This window comes from Austrofundulus limnaeus, unplaced genomic scaffold (assembly GCF_001266775.1).
Source record: "Austrofundulus limnaeus strain Quisiro unplaced genomic scaffold, Austrofundulus_limnaeus-1.0 Scaffold454, whole genome shotgun sequence".
NCBI lineage: Eukaryota > Metazoa > Chordata > Actinopteri > Cyprinodontiformes > Rivulidae > Austrofundulus > Austrofundulus limnaeus.
Window position 1 is genome coordinate 203,805 of NW_013952856.1, and position 13,443 is coordinate 217,247.

Sequence of the window (13,443 nt, forward strand, 5' to 3'; positions counted from 1 at the left end):
AAGGTATGGTAAGAAGTGGACATGAGGATAGTGTCGGTCTGTGCTGTCGAAGTTCCCTGAATCACCACCAGAGGAGACCTGATACCTGATGGTTTCTCACAGTAATGTCAGGAGTAATGTGGACGTATTTCTGTGGCCTTTTGTGATAATTCCTCCAACCATCCATTATCTATACTCATTTCTTCCTTTCAGGGTCATGGGGGTCACTTTATATCTATCAATCACTGTGCGAGGGGTGGTGTACATCCTGGACAGGTTGCAAGTCCATCTCAGGGTATTCCGTGGTAACAAACTAAAAGTTATTACTGAACATGATACCCCGTCATCAGCTTCTACCTTTTGGTTTTGGTGCCACTTAATGAAGTTTCTACTCTGGTGTTAATGATAGCCTATGAGGTGGTGAAAATGGAGCTCAGCTGATGCCAGCTGTTGAGACAATTCGAGATAATACAAGATGTTGTAAATAGTCCAATGTCTACATTCAGATAGTACACAGATGTCAAGAGGTTAGTATGTAATCATCTCTTGGTGTGGTCTGTCCTGGATGACCTGTATGCACCTCCTGCACTTGTAAACTCACATGAACCTATCAAACTCCAACAAGTGCTGGCAATGCTGAATATGAAGCATCCTTCCAAGGTGTTCTTCACTGTTCTGTGGGACGCTTTTTCAGCTGTCTGATAATGTGATGTCACTACTTTCTGGTGCCCCTTTTCGATAGGGAACTCTTTGCAAATCAAGTCTTTTATGTGAGGTCTGCACTTAGTCCTAACTCCATCCAAACTAGACATTGAACCTGCTGTACACTTGCCAGTGAATGTAAAACTAAAATATTATGAATTCCAATGAGCTTGATTGGTTTAGTGCAGGCATGTTTCCAGGTATTCAATGATTTTGTTTTCAGCTGTTATCAGACCAGATCCAGTGTTGGCATGTGTGGCTTATGTTTGAAGCAGGAAAAATAAAACCAAAAATGCGCATTGTGAAATACAAAAGGCAAATAGAATAAGAGAAACAACCAACCAAAGCTTGTCTGTTTTCTGCGTTGGTGAGGTCAAACGTAGTTATGCCATTTACACATTTATTTACACGCATCACTCTGGGACTCAGGATTTCATCTCAAACTGTTGAGGCTTTCCCACAGGTTTTGCTTCATCTATGTGTGAACTGAGCAGGTTACATGATTGGTAAAATTCCTATTTATAACTTGTCCACTTCATCCTCGCTGACCCAGGAGGGTTGATGCACGTTTCTCCCCCTCTGATGCAACAACAAAGTAATCTGTTAAACCAGGCCTGATCAGCTCAAAAGAAGCCATTTAGGGAACAAAATTAGATGGATTGGGTAAACAAAGAAAGGTTCTGTTCTCAGGTTCTCAGCCTGCGGTTGGGTTCAAGTGAGAACAGATGCTGAAATACAAACACTACCATTTATTAAGAACATGTATGTAAACTTGACTGAGGATAGTAAAACGTTATTCAGGTATTTAACAACTACAACAATTTGAAGATTCATGACCTAAAACAGGAAAGGTTTGAAGTAAATCTCAGTTTAGCTTTTTCTGAGTGTGTATATTTTAACTACAAGTTCAAACAACTGCACCACTGAAGTATATTAATTCCACCCTTAAACATCAGAAGATGCTTTCAGTGATTAATAGGACCATGACCTGTATGTAAACTTCTGATCATAACAGCATGCTTGGAATGAAAGTAGCAATGAATTGAAAGCAAAAAGGAGAAAACCAGTTCAAGGTGCTTCAATGTTTTTATTTAAACACTGTGAGCTGTGTACAGAGAGGTAATGTCCAACTTCCATCTTTGAACAGTTTGAAACCCTTGAAGCTACACAGCAGTAAAAACAAGATGCAAATGTCAGAACTGGCAGTGATGGTACGGAGCCCGCGAGGGGACATGGAGGGATTTTCTTTTGCGTTCCCACGCAATAGTATTGCATTATCTCGCAAAAGTCGTTTAACAGTGTTGTGCCTGCAGGCTTGTTAACAAATTCACATGCTCACCATTAGCCTGCTACTTTAATTCAGTTTCGGAATGAATATATCACACAGCCACGCATGTATGTCAAATGCAGTATTTTAACTCTGTTCAGCCACGCAACATCAACGTCAATTTCCTGAACTTGTGGAAACACATCCTTTTGCGGTAACCGGATATTTCAAAATAAAAGTCTTGTTAAATTTAGTTAAACGACAAACTTTTGCGTGGTAATGCAAAATGGGGGAAAAAATATCCCTCCTGTCCCCTTGCGGGCTCCGCAGTGATAGAAACACAGACTGGTGACAGGAGGTTTGCCTGCTTTATTTAATTCTCAAGCTGTGCAAAACTGCAGGAATTACATCCCAACAGATTTAAAAGTGGAAAATACAAAGTTTAACCTGGTGGTAGAATTCGTGTGAACAATTTGTCACTGAAGATTTAAACATTGCTCATGCAGATGTTCAAACGCACAAGACTGAATGTTACGTTAAAAGCATTGTTTTGTTTTGGTTCAGGTTAATGATTAGATTTTGAAAAATAACTATTTAACTATTTATAGTACCAATTTAAACACTTTAAAGACACAGCAGATGTGTTAAAACTTCAAACACAGGAAGTGATTTAACCTCAACTCAAATGGCACCAAATCTTAACTTCAGAAGCATGGTTAACTTTATAAACAGATCTTCAAACCAACATGGTGACAGCGAGCACTGGACCATTACAACTCAGTATAAGAACAACTTGCCATAGTGTTTTATTTAAGTTAATAAACTGCTTCCCTTTAGATATATCACATCTTTATGTGAGGTACAAGGTTGACACATTTAGTTGGTCTCCTAACATTTTTGTTTGTTTAAATATCCAAGTTTTTCATTCACATTAGTATTATTTGAACTTGTTCTGACTCCTCTGCAGTGAGGTCCTGAGACTTCAAATGTGAACGTGTCCCGTTTCACTGACTGTCTGCATTGACCTCATCCGGCCAGTACTCGTCCCGCATGTAGTGAGTCGACGAGGTGAAGCTGGGCTCAAGCTGAGTGCCGTCGTCTCTCAGCTTGTCCTGCAGCTCCTTTTCCCACTCTCCTTCCACCAGCTTGTAGAGGTCGAGGGCAGCCCGAGCGTCCTCAACTGAACAGTGACCTTTCCTACCAGTCTGGGCAGAAAAACAGACGAAACCATCAGCAAAGTACTGAGAGAGAGAGAAACTAACAGTGAGTGACCTCAGATATGTGTCATCATGTAATCTTCTATCTACTCAGACTACTCTTTTCTCAAGGACATGGCTGTAAAACCTACTTTACATCAAACAAATGACTGTATTTGACAGTTACCTGTATCTGCCTGTTCAACAGCGTGCAGGACAAGAATTTAAGAGAAGAACACCGTTTCTGAGAGAAGCCGGCCAGTCGGCTGAGGAGACGTGTTGTACATGTGTCCCTGACCAGGTGAACAGGGTGGACCATGGCCAACACCTCAAAGTCATTATAGATGGAGTGACCCACGACCACTTTGTTTTCAAGTATACTGAGGATCTGCAGGAGAGCAAGAGTACAGAGATTAACTTCACTGGCAATAAATTGTTTAAATGTTGAAAGGTTCGAATCTGAATGCTCTGTGGTTTTTAATGTCGAGCTGAAATTATCTTAAAAAAAGTTTATTTTCAAAAATGCTCCATTCTTCAGAACTACGTTTTCTTTCTAAATGATCCAAAGCTTCATTTTAAATAAATCAGAAAACTAGAGTTTTCTTTCAGGTAGTAGTTTTATGAAAACAAACGTGTAAAAATCAGGGTGCCGTTTTTTCAGTACAGTTCATTCACATCTCCCCATTTTTCTCTACCCAGCAGACTTCCTCCCACTGACCTGGTTTCTGATAAGGTCTGAGTTTAAAAGCACATGACATGTAATTCAATGTCATTTCACGCTCACGTATGATTTAAAAAAGGTTAAAAATGTTTTTTTAGGTTTCTTTGAAAAGGCCTACTGCTTTATATTGAAACACTTATATAATTGTGTCAATTGTCAATTTTTTAACTAGTAGATTTAGAAAATTTACTTATTGGTGCAAAAACTCAAATTCATGCATTTTATAAAGAAATACAAAAGGGATAGTTTTGAACGTGATGCATGTAAACAGGCCTGTCACAATAACAAATTTTGCTGGGCGATTGTCTCAAAAATTATTGCGATAAGCGATAATATTGCCTGGTGACCATTTTACAACTAATAATTATAAAAGCGTAATATGTAAGTGTAATAAATCAATAAATTTTAATTTTTAAAAGAATGTTTAACAAAGTGGACTCTCAGTCTCTAACAAAAATATATATACAGTATCATATATATGATATATATGCTATATATCATTTGTATTAGCTCGGCGCTAGCGCGACAAAGAAGCTAAACTGAGGTCCTCCATCCATATTTTCAGTTACAGGCTGAGTCATTTTTGCGTTCCCCTCTCTGTCATGTGGATGGAGGACCTCAGTGACGAGAGGAGAATGTGTAGCGCTGAGCTAATACATTTACAGTATATGATGATAGCGTCGGGGCTAAACCTTTAGTTCAAAAATGATAACTAAACAGCCTACAGTATTTTTACAGTCTTTATTTTACAGTTAAAATATATGTTTATTAAATAAAGTCTTAATGTTGCAACTAATCATGGATCACTAAAGAAAAAAAATTGTTTTTTTTTTCTTACGTGCTCTGTGTGCAGCATCGAGACTGATCTCTGAAACTCCCACATCACATAGCTCCTCCTTCATCTGCCATTACTGTGACTGATGAATGTCACGAGTGACATGACCGCACTAACCATCGGTCAAGTGTTGTGTAATCACAGCAAAAATAAACACGTCCTTATAACTTTTCTACTGAAGAACTAAAAGTCCCAAAACTGTCATCTTGTTTGGTCCAGAAGCGTCAACTAACATCTTCAAACATTTAGAACAAATATCTCACTTCCTGCTTTTCTGAAGTCTGTGTAAAAATGAAGCTTTTGCAGGTAAACCTATCGTGCGTACCTTCTCTCCCAGCTCATTGTACTTCGGCTCCAGGTTCTTGCAGTGTCCGCACCACGGTGCATAAAACTCAATCAGAACGTCTTTGCTGTCATCGTTGACGATGGCGTCAAAGTTCTCGGCCACAACAACCTGAAGACAAACAGGAACGTTACAGCTGTTCAAAACAACACAAAAACTGTGCTGCGTCTTCTAGGCAGCTTTAAACCAGAGCTCTCCATCTGCACAACTTACAGCTCAGATAAAACAATGTTTTAGTAATATGCTGGTTCTTCTGTCCTTAACATAATTAAAACAAGTGGTAGAGATAAATATTTGAATTCAGAGACAACATGAGGGTTAAAATCAACAGTAATGGTCCTTTAATATTCAACACAGCTTTACTGCTGTTAACATGTACAGTGCAGAACAAAATTAGATGAGTCTAGAATGAAAAGGTTTCATTTTAAATCCAACAGCGGGGTTAGGAAAGACTCCTTACCTTCACAGGTCCATCATTGTTCTCTGGGATTGGTTCAGATTTGAGGTAGCGCTTCAGTTTTCCATCAAAGTAATCCTGCAGAAAACGCTCCAGGGCTTTTCCATCTCGGCTGTCGGGACAACATGAAACAAATCAGAGCTGGAAAAGCAAAACCTGAACTGTAGCTGAAGCTGGAAGTCCTTCTTTTAACATTAAACAGGGTTCCTACAGTTTAAAGTTAAATTTAAGACTTTTTAATGCCAAGCGAAATTTAATATAAGATCAATTTCATAATAAACACAAATGACAAAAAAAAATTAAAACTGGCAGAAACTTATGATTCAAAGTATTTTTGGTTGAAGTATTCAAATACTGCTAATAGACCAATTGTTTTTATCCATATCTATAGCAGAAACCTTAGCAGTCAGTTTTAACCTTAATTTAATTTCAGGAAATCCTCTAACAACCCAAAATTTGGAGTTTTAGGACCCACAGTGGGTTCTTAACCCTAACTTGCTGTAGATGAAAGCTTAAAGTGCCTGTGACTTCAAAATTTTTTTTAAGAAAAGTGAATGCATTTCTTGGAAAAACAACATTAACATGTTACAAAACAAATTTCATGTTGCTCAGATGAACAGTTGAAATATTTGCATGTGAAACAACAGGAAGTGATGTTGAACGGGAATGTCTGCATGTGAACATTTAAAAAAATAAATGTTACCAATTATTTTAATATTTGAGATGAATTACAATCATCCTGCTTACAATGTTTCAACATTAAGACTTCTGAAAGATTGATTTAAGACATTTTAAGGCTAATTAAGGCCTTATTTTTGGATTGATGAATTCAAGACCTTTTAAGACTTTAAGGATCTACAGGAACCCTGTTAAAGTTTCATTTTGATTTTATGATAAACTCAAAGATCTGTCAGTGAATGTGACAAACTTGTTTTAATTTCTGAAAAACTCTTTTAAAAAAAAAAACATCAGTCTTATCTTGGAAGCTAAGCAGGGCCAGGCCTGGTTAGCACTTGGATGGGAGACCCAGGAATCCCAGGTGCTGTAAGACTAATGTAGTAGAAACTAGCAAACCTTTCACAATAATAGATCAGGACTTACGAGAACTCCTCGCTCATGACGTATTTGTCTCCCTTGGCGGTGCGGATGGCCACCACAGGCAGCTCTGAGCTGGCCTCCAGGCCGAACTCGGACACTTCGTGGTTGAACTGGTTCTTGTTGGCGACAGCAAAGTTCAGCTTCTTGCCCTGATCCAGGAAGCTTTTTGCGACCTTCATCACCCTAGAAAGGATTTAATTCAATTCATCACCAAACAGGTGTTGCTCTGAATACCGCTTCAACAGACCGTGGTTCAACGTGGAAGCTGAGCGCTAACCAACCTGTTCCTCCAGTAGTTGGAGCCTTTGGGGTTCTTGTCGTAGTCCACATCGTAATAAGCCACCAGCAGGTCTTTGCCTCTCAGCTGGTCTTTGTTGTCGTCTGTCATGTGAGGACAGATTCCAAAACTGAGGAGAGGAAATAAAATCAGATTAAATCAATTAAATAAAATCATTTACTTACAAGAACAGTCAACACGAAGCGATGCTGCTGTTTTGATCTCAATATAAAACGTGCTGGAATTAACTCAAGTTATTAAATTTCATCTGTTGTAGGAAGATGAAATAAAAAAATAAACCAGTACACAAAACAAATAACTGATAAAAAAAAAAAACACAACATATTACATTTTGTCAGTGTGACACATCCTGGTATACATTCCTTTAACATGCTCTTCTTACTGGAGTCACATTTTGCCCCTATTCCGTTCTCCGTCATCTTAGGATTCAAACTTTAATGTAACAAACGATCAGAGCTCAGGTGCTTTTAGAAAAACCTGCAGCCAAATAAAAACACTTCAAACCAAACTGCCTTCAGAAAAGTTTGAGGAAAAAGGAAAAAAAAAGGTAGATGGATGTATGAAAACTAATCCAGGTACACAGGAGGCTGTGGTTTTATCCGTTAATGGAAACAATCAACCAGTTTATCTTCTTTCCCTGCAGCTTTTAATACAGGGGAGTCACTAACATCTCATCTCCAACAAAGTGCTGAACTTTAAAAGTTTCCTTTCTGCCTCAGCTAATGTCTTATGGTTATCTCTCTCTACACAACGGGACTGGTTATTTAATTAACAGTTTACTGTAACAGATATTTTTACTTGATGCCAGCATTGATTTGAAGTGACTGCAGAGGAAACACTTTCAGCTCAACAAAATAAGAGAAAAAAAATTCTGCTCGTCAACTAGAAGACAGGTTTGCCTTTTAAACCGACGTAGATCTGAAATACTCACATGTTGTCCTGGATGAATCTCTTGATTTTATTGCTGGTGAATTTGTCTTCGCTGAATTTCACAGAGCTGTCTTCAAACTTGTTGTTGAGGCGTTGTGGACGGAACAGGATGACGCCCCTGCAAATCGAGAGAGGAAGTTATCGTGCCTGCATCAAGGCAGCTGAGCTGGGGACACCAAATACTTAAAGAGTTTTACAAATCTTTTATTGATGCTGTGTCAAAACACAGAAAAAGCCTACAGTTATTTCATATTCTTCCCCTTTTTTTCATCTTTTACGTCTACCTCTGTATATTAATCCTAAAAATGTTGTGAAAAAGACCCATTTTTGTTTAAACTTATTAAGTAGTCATGAAAAAAATACTGTCTGTTATCAGTGTTTAAATTAATCTGTGTTTGGTTGCTGTCAGATATGACAAACTTTAGAACTTGGTAAAGATTAGATCAGTTCGATGCATCCTGATGTATAAAACCTTAGACCTGAAAGAGCCTAGACCTTTCATTACCCACTAGGGCTGTGTATTGGCAAGAATTTGGCGATACGATACATATCATAACAGAGGGGTCACGATACGATATATCCCGATATATTGTGATACTGTAAGCGAGGCGATATATTGTGATATATTGCAATTTTTTTGTCCAAAAATTCTATTAAATAAAAACCTCTTACTGAAAAAAATAAGAAAAGCTAATGTTAACTTACAATGCTTACATTGTCTCCTACAATGCAAAGACTACCCTTACTCTCTGGCGCTCAAGAGGTAGAGAAGCCAAATGGCTGGCTCACTGCTGCCAACTAGTGGTCAGAGGATGAACTACAACATAAAAATGAACGGTTGGCAAGAAGGTTGACATTTTAAACCTCAATTAAAATCGATACAGGGCTTTAGAATATCGATACAGTATCAGGAAAAGAAATATCGCGATATTTCAGTGTATCGATATTTTCTTACACCCCTATTACCCACCCACCCCCCTCCTGCAGGAATGACTGCAGGAAACTGATTTTAATGTCAGAGCTGAAAGAACTGCTCACTCTTCATCGATGTTGTTGCTCTTGAGGAGGTCTTCAGAGTTGGTGTGGGCAAAGCGATAATTATCCCTCAGGTTGCTGGCTGCCTTCTGGAACTCTGCCTGAGCTGTGCTTCTATCATCGGCAAAGAACCCTGCGAAGGAAAGAAATCCCTTTCAGACACGAATGCAGGACGCAACACTAGTGATGACTTCAGTGTGGCTGATTAGGGCGTTAATGTTGTGCTGCACAAAATTTCACTGACCAATGACACTTGCATCTTTATCGGCAATAAACTTCTCAAAGTCTGCCTCGGTCTTGAGCTCTACCGAAGCCGGGCCAGCTTGCTTCTTTAGAAAACTAACAATGCCGTCTTCACACAGGAAAAAGAACAAAGTGGAAATTTTAAAAAGACTGACATGAGGCAAGGGTCAGAAAAAAAGCTGACAAAAAAAACTTCTTTTGCGATATCAAAGAAGGGAAAGTACCTGCAGATCTGGGACCGTCATAAGGACCAGACTCCTCTCCATCCCTAAAGATCTTCAGGGTCGGGTATCCACTCACACCATATTTGCTGCACACATTGCTGTTGGCTGTGCAGTCAACCTGAAGACAAAAACAAATGTGTACCTTTAAGCTCTAGACCAGAGTGCAGAAAGCAACTCTAAAGCTCAGGGAACTGAACTGTGGATTACCTTGGCAAGTGGGACGATGCCTTTCAGACGTGTGGCTGCTGCCTCGTACTCAGGTGCAAGCCGTTTACAATGGCCACACCTATAAAAGAGGATTTGAACCAGTCAAACAGGAGAACAAGTTACACGTCAGATTAAAGCTGCAGGGAGGATGTTTTCCTTTACAGTGTGAAACTTGATACTTCTTTAGATAAAATGGTATTAAAATGTGTTTAACAAGCTAATAGACAAAAAAATCACTATAAATAATAAACATTTCTTTGCAGTTTTTAAAAAAGGTAAGTTTATACACTTAAAAATGGCAATTTTCTAGAGATTTTTTTTACCAATGTCCTTTGTTGAATGTCAATCAATCACAACTTTATTGTCGTGCTTTATTCACATCTGAAGTGAATCATAATTGGGTGCCATGCTGGCTTTAAAACATTTCGTTTTGAATTAAAAACGCACGATTGTTCATTTTAAGTTTATTCAAGTTTAGCACCGTGTAAACACGTCACACTTCTTTTAGACCAATCGGAGATGGACACCAAAACTTCACCAGCCAATCAGAGAGCTATAACCGAGGACACGCCCCTCAACTTCCTTGTAGACTCATTCCCGTACAGTTTGCACACAAAATTATATCTAACATTTAACTTTTACGGCGTCAGAACAACCTCAAAACATTTTTGTACCGGTGAACCATGCTAATTATTAATTTCTAGTTTTAATAAAATGAAAAAAACCCTTTCAGGATGAAAATTTGCTTTGTACGTTTCCGCCTCAAGCTAGCACGCTAACAATTGGTCACGAGCCAAAAAGGCAAAAATAATTCGATTAATTTCAATTAAATGACCTGATAGGATGCAAATTGAACGAAACTGCTACAACCAAAATCAATTTAAAAAAACAGAAAAAACAACTAAGCCTCACAAATACTTTTCACCTAAGTGGTGATCAGTTTTTGCACACAGAAGGTGGTTACTTACTAGCTTGCCTTGTTTAAAAAAAAAAAAAAAAAAACACGGTAGCATTTTGACCTAAATGCTACGCTAACGTATCCACAGTAAATCTGAAATGACTCACCAAGGTGCAAAAAACTCGACCAGGATAAGATCGTGGCTTCCAATCCTGGTTTCGAAATCGTCATCCGTGTACTCCAGGACATCACTGGCCCGGGAGAACCCGGCGAGAGCCACTAGAAAAATCAGCCTCAACATCATGGCACACTGTGCTAGTTCCTCACTTTAATTACCCCACACGCTGTTAGGATCGTAGATGTTATCCGTGGCTGCCCCGTCCTCGGTTCTTTCTGCAACGTACACGCCAAAGCTGCAGGATACTCTAACAGGGCCGAGGCTGACTGTGATAAGAGAAAGAGAAAGAGGGATGGAGGCGGTGAAGACGTTCTCAGCCAGCGGGACGTTTTCTCGTAATCACAGTGTGGCAGTCTCTCATTGGTTGGTTTGCTACGTCACTCCAAAGCAATCAGCCAATAAGAAGCCAAAAATTGAAACGTCTATATATTTGAACCAATCAAGAGCCACCGAAAATCACAGCTTCTGTCTCTCATACGGAAGGGGCTCTGTTTAATAGTTGTTGCCTGAAGTCATTCAAAAGGTGCGAAAACCTGTACGTGTGCAGAGATGCTTTTGTTTTCCAGGATCCTAAACTTCCTCAGTTCAAGAATGCATAAAAAAGTGCTATTGTAAATCTTTATTGTGTTATAATCAGTTTGCCAACTTAAATATTCCTAAATAATTTATCTGGAAAACATCAAAGTAACATTGACAGTTTAATCTCCTTTAGGCAAAACAATATAATTGTATCTAAACGACTACCTAAAGTTATTTTGTATAATAACATCTAAAACATGCTTAAAAATAACTTTTTAAATGAAAAAACAGTTGCATTCACAGCAGCAGAATTTTGAGTTTTTCTTCAGCAAATTCTTCTAATAATTCTAGCACTTATTTCCAAACCGAGGTCATAAAATTTGGGCAAGCATTTATTAATAAAACTGAGTTTTTATTGTTTATGGGAATAATGATGATTAAATCTCAGACTGTTTGTTCTAATAAGCTGATGGTGTTCACTTCCCCACCTCAGGTAAACCTTTTAGATATTGGATACCATGTCAGACAGTGACATGTGCCTGTTGTGGAAAAACCAAAGTCATTGGGATTTTGTTTGTGCACCAGAGCTATTAGAAAAATTACAAACCTCTCTCGGAAATTAAAGGTCAGCATCAAAGTTGTTTGCTATTCTTTCCAGTGGTTTGTCCTTTCCTGGGCCCGGACATTTGAATGTGTATGTCCAGCTGAGACTGCTGGAAAAAGGTAACAGATGACAGTTCTGTCTAAAATCATTCAACAGTTTCCACTTTTCTAGAATATTTTTTAAAATTTTTATTTATTTATTGACATACTAAGAAAAGGCACAGCATGATCTTAACAGACTTGTACACAAAACAGTTAATTTAAAAAGTATATCATCTTTCAGTCAAAAGTTTTAGGTACATTGGGGGTCAGGAGATATATTAAACACAAATACTGCAGTATAAATATTACAATAAAGAAGAGGCAGGTACTGATAAAAGTAGTGATTTTACGATACCTGTTATTAAATAACTTGGATTAAAACAAGACACATTTTCAGATAAACAGACTCAGATCCTTTTAAAATAATTTCAGCTCATTAAATGTTAGTTTAGTTTGTTAATGTTTATTAGGCTGTCTTGCTGCACAGTCGTCATTTGTTGGTTTTAGTTCTGAACATTTGCAGCACCTTTATTCTTTACTTTGTCAGTTGTGGAGTCGTAGGTTTGATCACGTGTTTGGGACCATATTCCTGTTCCCCTTTAGGTGCCAGCTGTTGAAACAGTTTGACTTGAAACTCCTTCGGTCTACAGAGAAGTTCATGTTTGACTTAATGACTGAAAGGTGGTCACTGCGTCTGTAAAACAAACCTTAAACATCATCCATCCACCTCCAAACAGCCTTGTTTTGGTCTTGCCTGTCCACGGGACATTGTTCCAGAAAACTTGTGTTGTTTTCAGCTTTGGAAACCTGAGCATGGTGTGTTTTTTTAAAAGGAAAAAAAGAGGCTTTCCGATCCCTTTTCAAACATGCAGTATTTGTTTAGCCTTCTTTCCAGTTGGACTATTTGTACTAGCATTTATCTTGTGTTTCTTTCCTGTGTAAGCTTTATTGGTCTGATTTCAGGGTTGAGGATGTCGGCTCCTGAACAGCTTGGCAGCGGTCTTGAACTCTGCACACAAAAGTTTTTTTTTTTTTTTTGGTGTAAAAAGATGAACTCCAACACAGATAGATGGGCAGCCATCAGCAGCTCATCCTCTAAGGTTATTGCTTGTCTTTCCTTCTAGGTGATGTTAACACACACCCACACTCACAGACTTTTTACCATCTAACTGCTAAAGTTTGTGCTTTCATTGAAATTCTCATATTAATTGGCAATCACATCATCAAATTCCCTCAAAAAGCAGCACTTTTCTGTTTACAATTTAAACATTTTTATTTCTGTGAACGCTGAAACAGGATGTCACTTTTAATATGAAGCTGTATTTACTTCACTTTACAACCAGGCACACCCACTAATTCAAACATTTCCTGATTAAAACATCACATTTCACAGGTGCTGTTCAGATGACTGTGGGTTAAATGTTCAAACTACGTTAATCACATAAAATAATAAATATATTTGCTTCTGCGAAGTGAGGAAGTGCAAACCTTACAATGTTGGTTCAAAATCACCATTTTACAACATTATTATTTTATTTTTATTGTGCTCACAAATAAGCTGAAATCATCTTTACCCAGATTTAGAAAAGTAAGTAAGTAAGTAAGTAAGTAAGTAAGTAAGTAAGTAAGTAAGTAAGTAAGTAAGTAAGTAAGTAAGTAAGTAAGTAA

The 13,443-nt window shown here is 38.1% G+C and overlaps 2 protein-coding genes across 2 annotated transcripts in view; both read right to left on the reverse strand.

Annotated features, from left to right (window-relative positions):
• Nucleotides 1-1,748: 1,748 nt before the first annotated feature.
• Nucleotides 1,749-13,443, reverse strand: part of isg20 (interferon stimulated exonuclease gene) — a 13,929-nt gene continuing 2,234 nt past the window's right edge. The window contains exons 3-4 of the mRNA XM_014025063.1: nt 3,332-3,532; nt 1,749-3,153 (exon numbers count right to left, since the gene is read on the reverse strand). Of these exons, the coding sequence (XP_013880517.1) occupies nt 2,953-3,153; nt 3,332-3,532 (402 nt within the window). The 3' untranslated portion in view covers nt 1,749-2,952. The remainder of the gene's footprint in view (nt 3,154-3,331; nt 3,533-13,443) is intronic.
• pdia3 (protein disulfide isomerase family A, member 3) lies at nt 4,931-10,909 on the reverse strand. The gene is made up of 10 exons (XM_014025062.1): nt 10,601-10,909; nt 9,536-9,614; nt 9,329-9,446; nt 9,106-9,213; nt 8,865-8,994; nt 7,828-7,944; nt 6,880-7,005; nt 6,602-6,781; nt 5,504-5,612; nt 4,931-5,154 (listed from the first exon to the last, which is right to left on the reverse strand). The coding sequence occupies exons 1-10, from the start codon at nt 10,735-10,737 to the stop codon at nt 4,960-4,962; spliced, it is 1,299 nt and encodes a 432-aa protein (XP_013880516.1). The 5' UTR covers nt 10,738-10,909; the 3' UTR covers nt 4,931-4,959.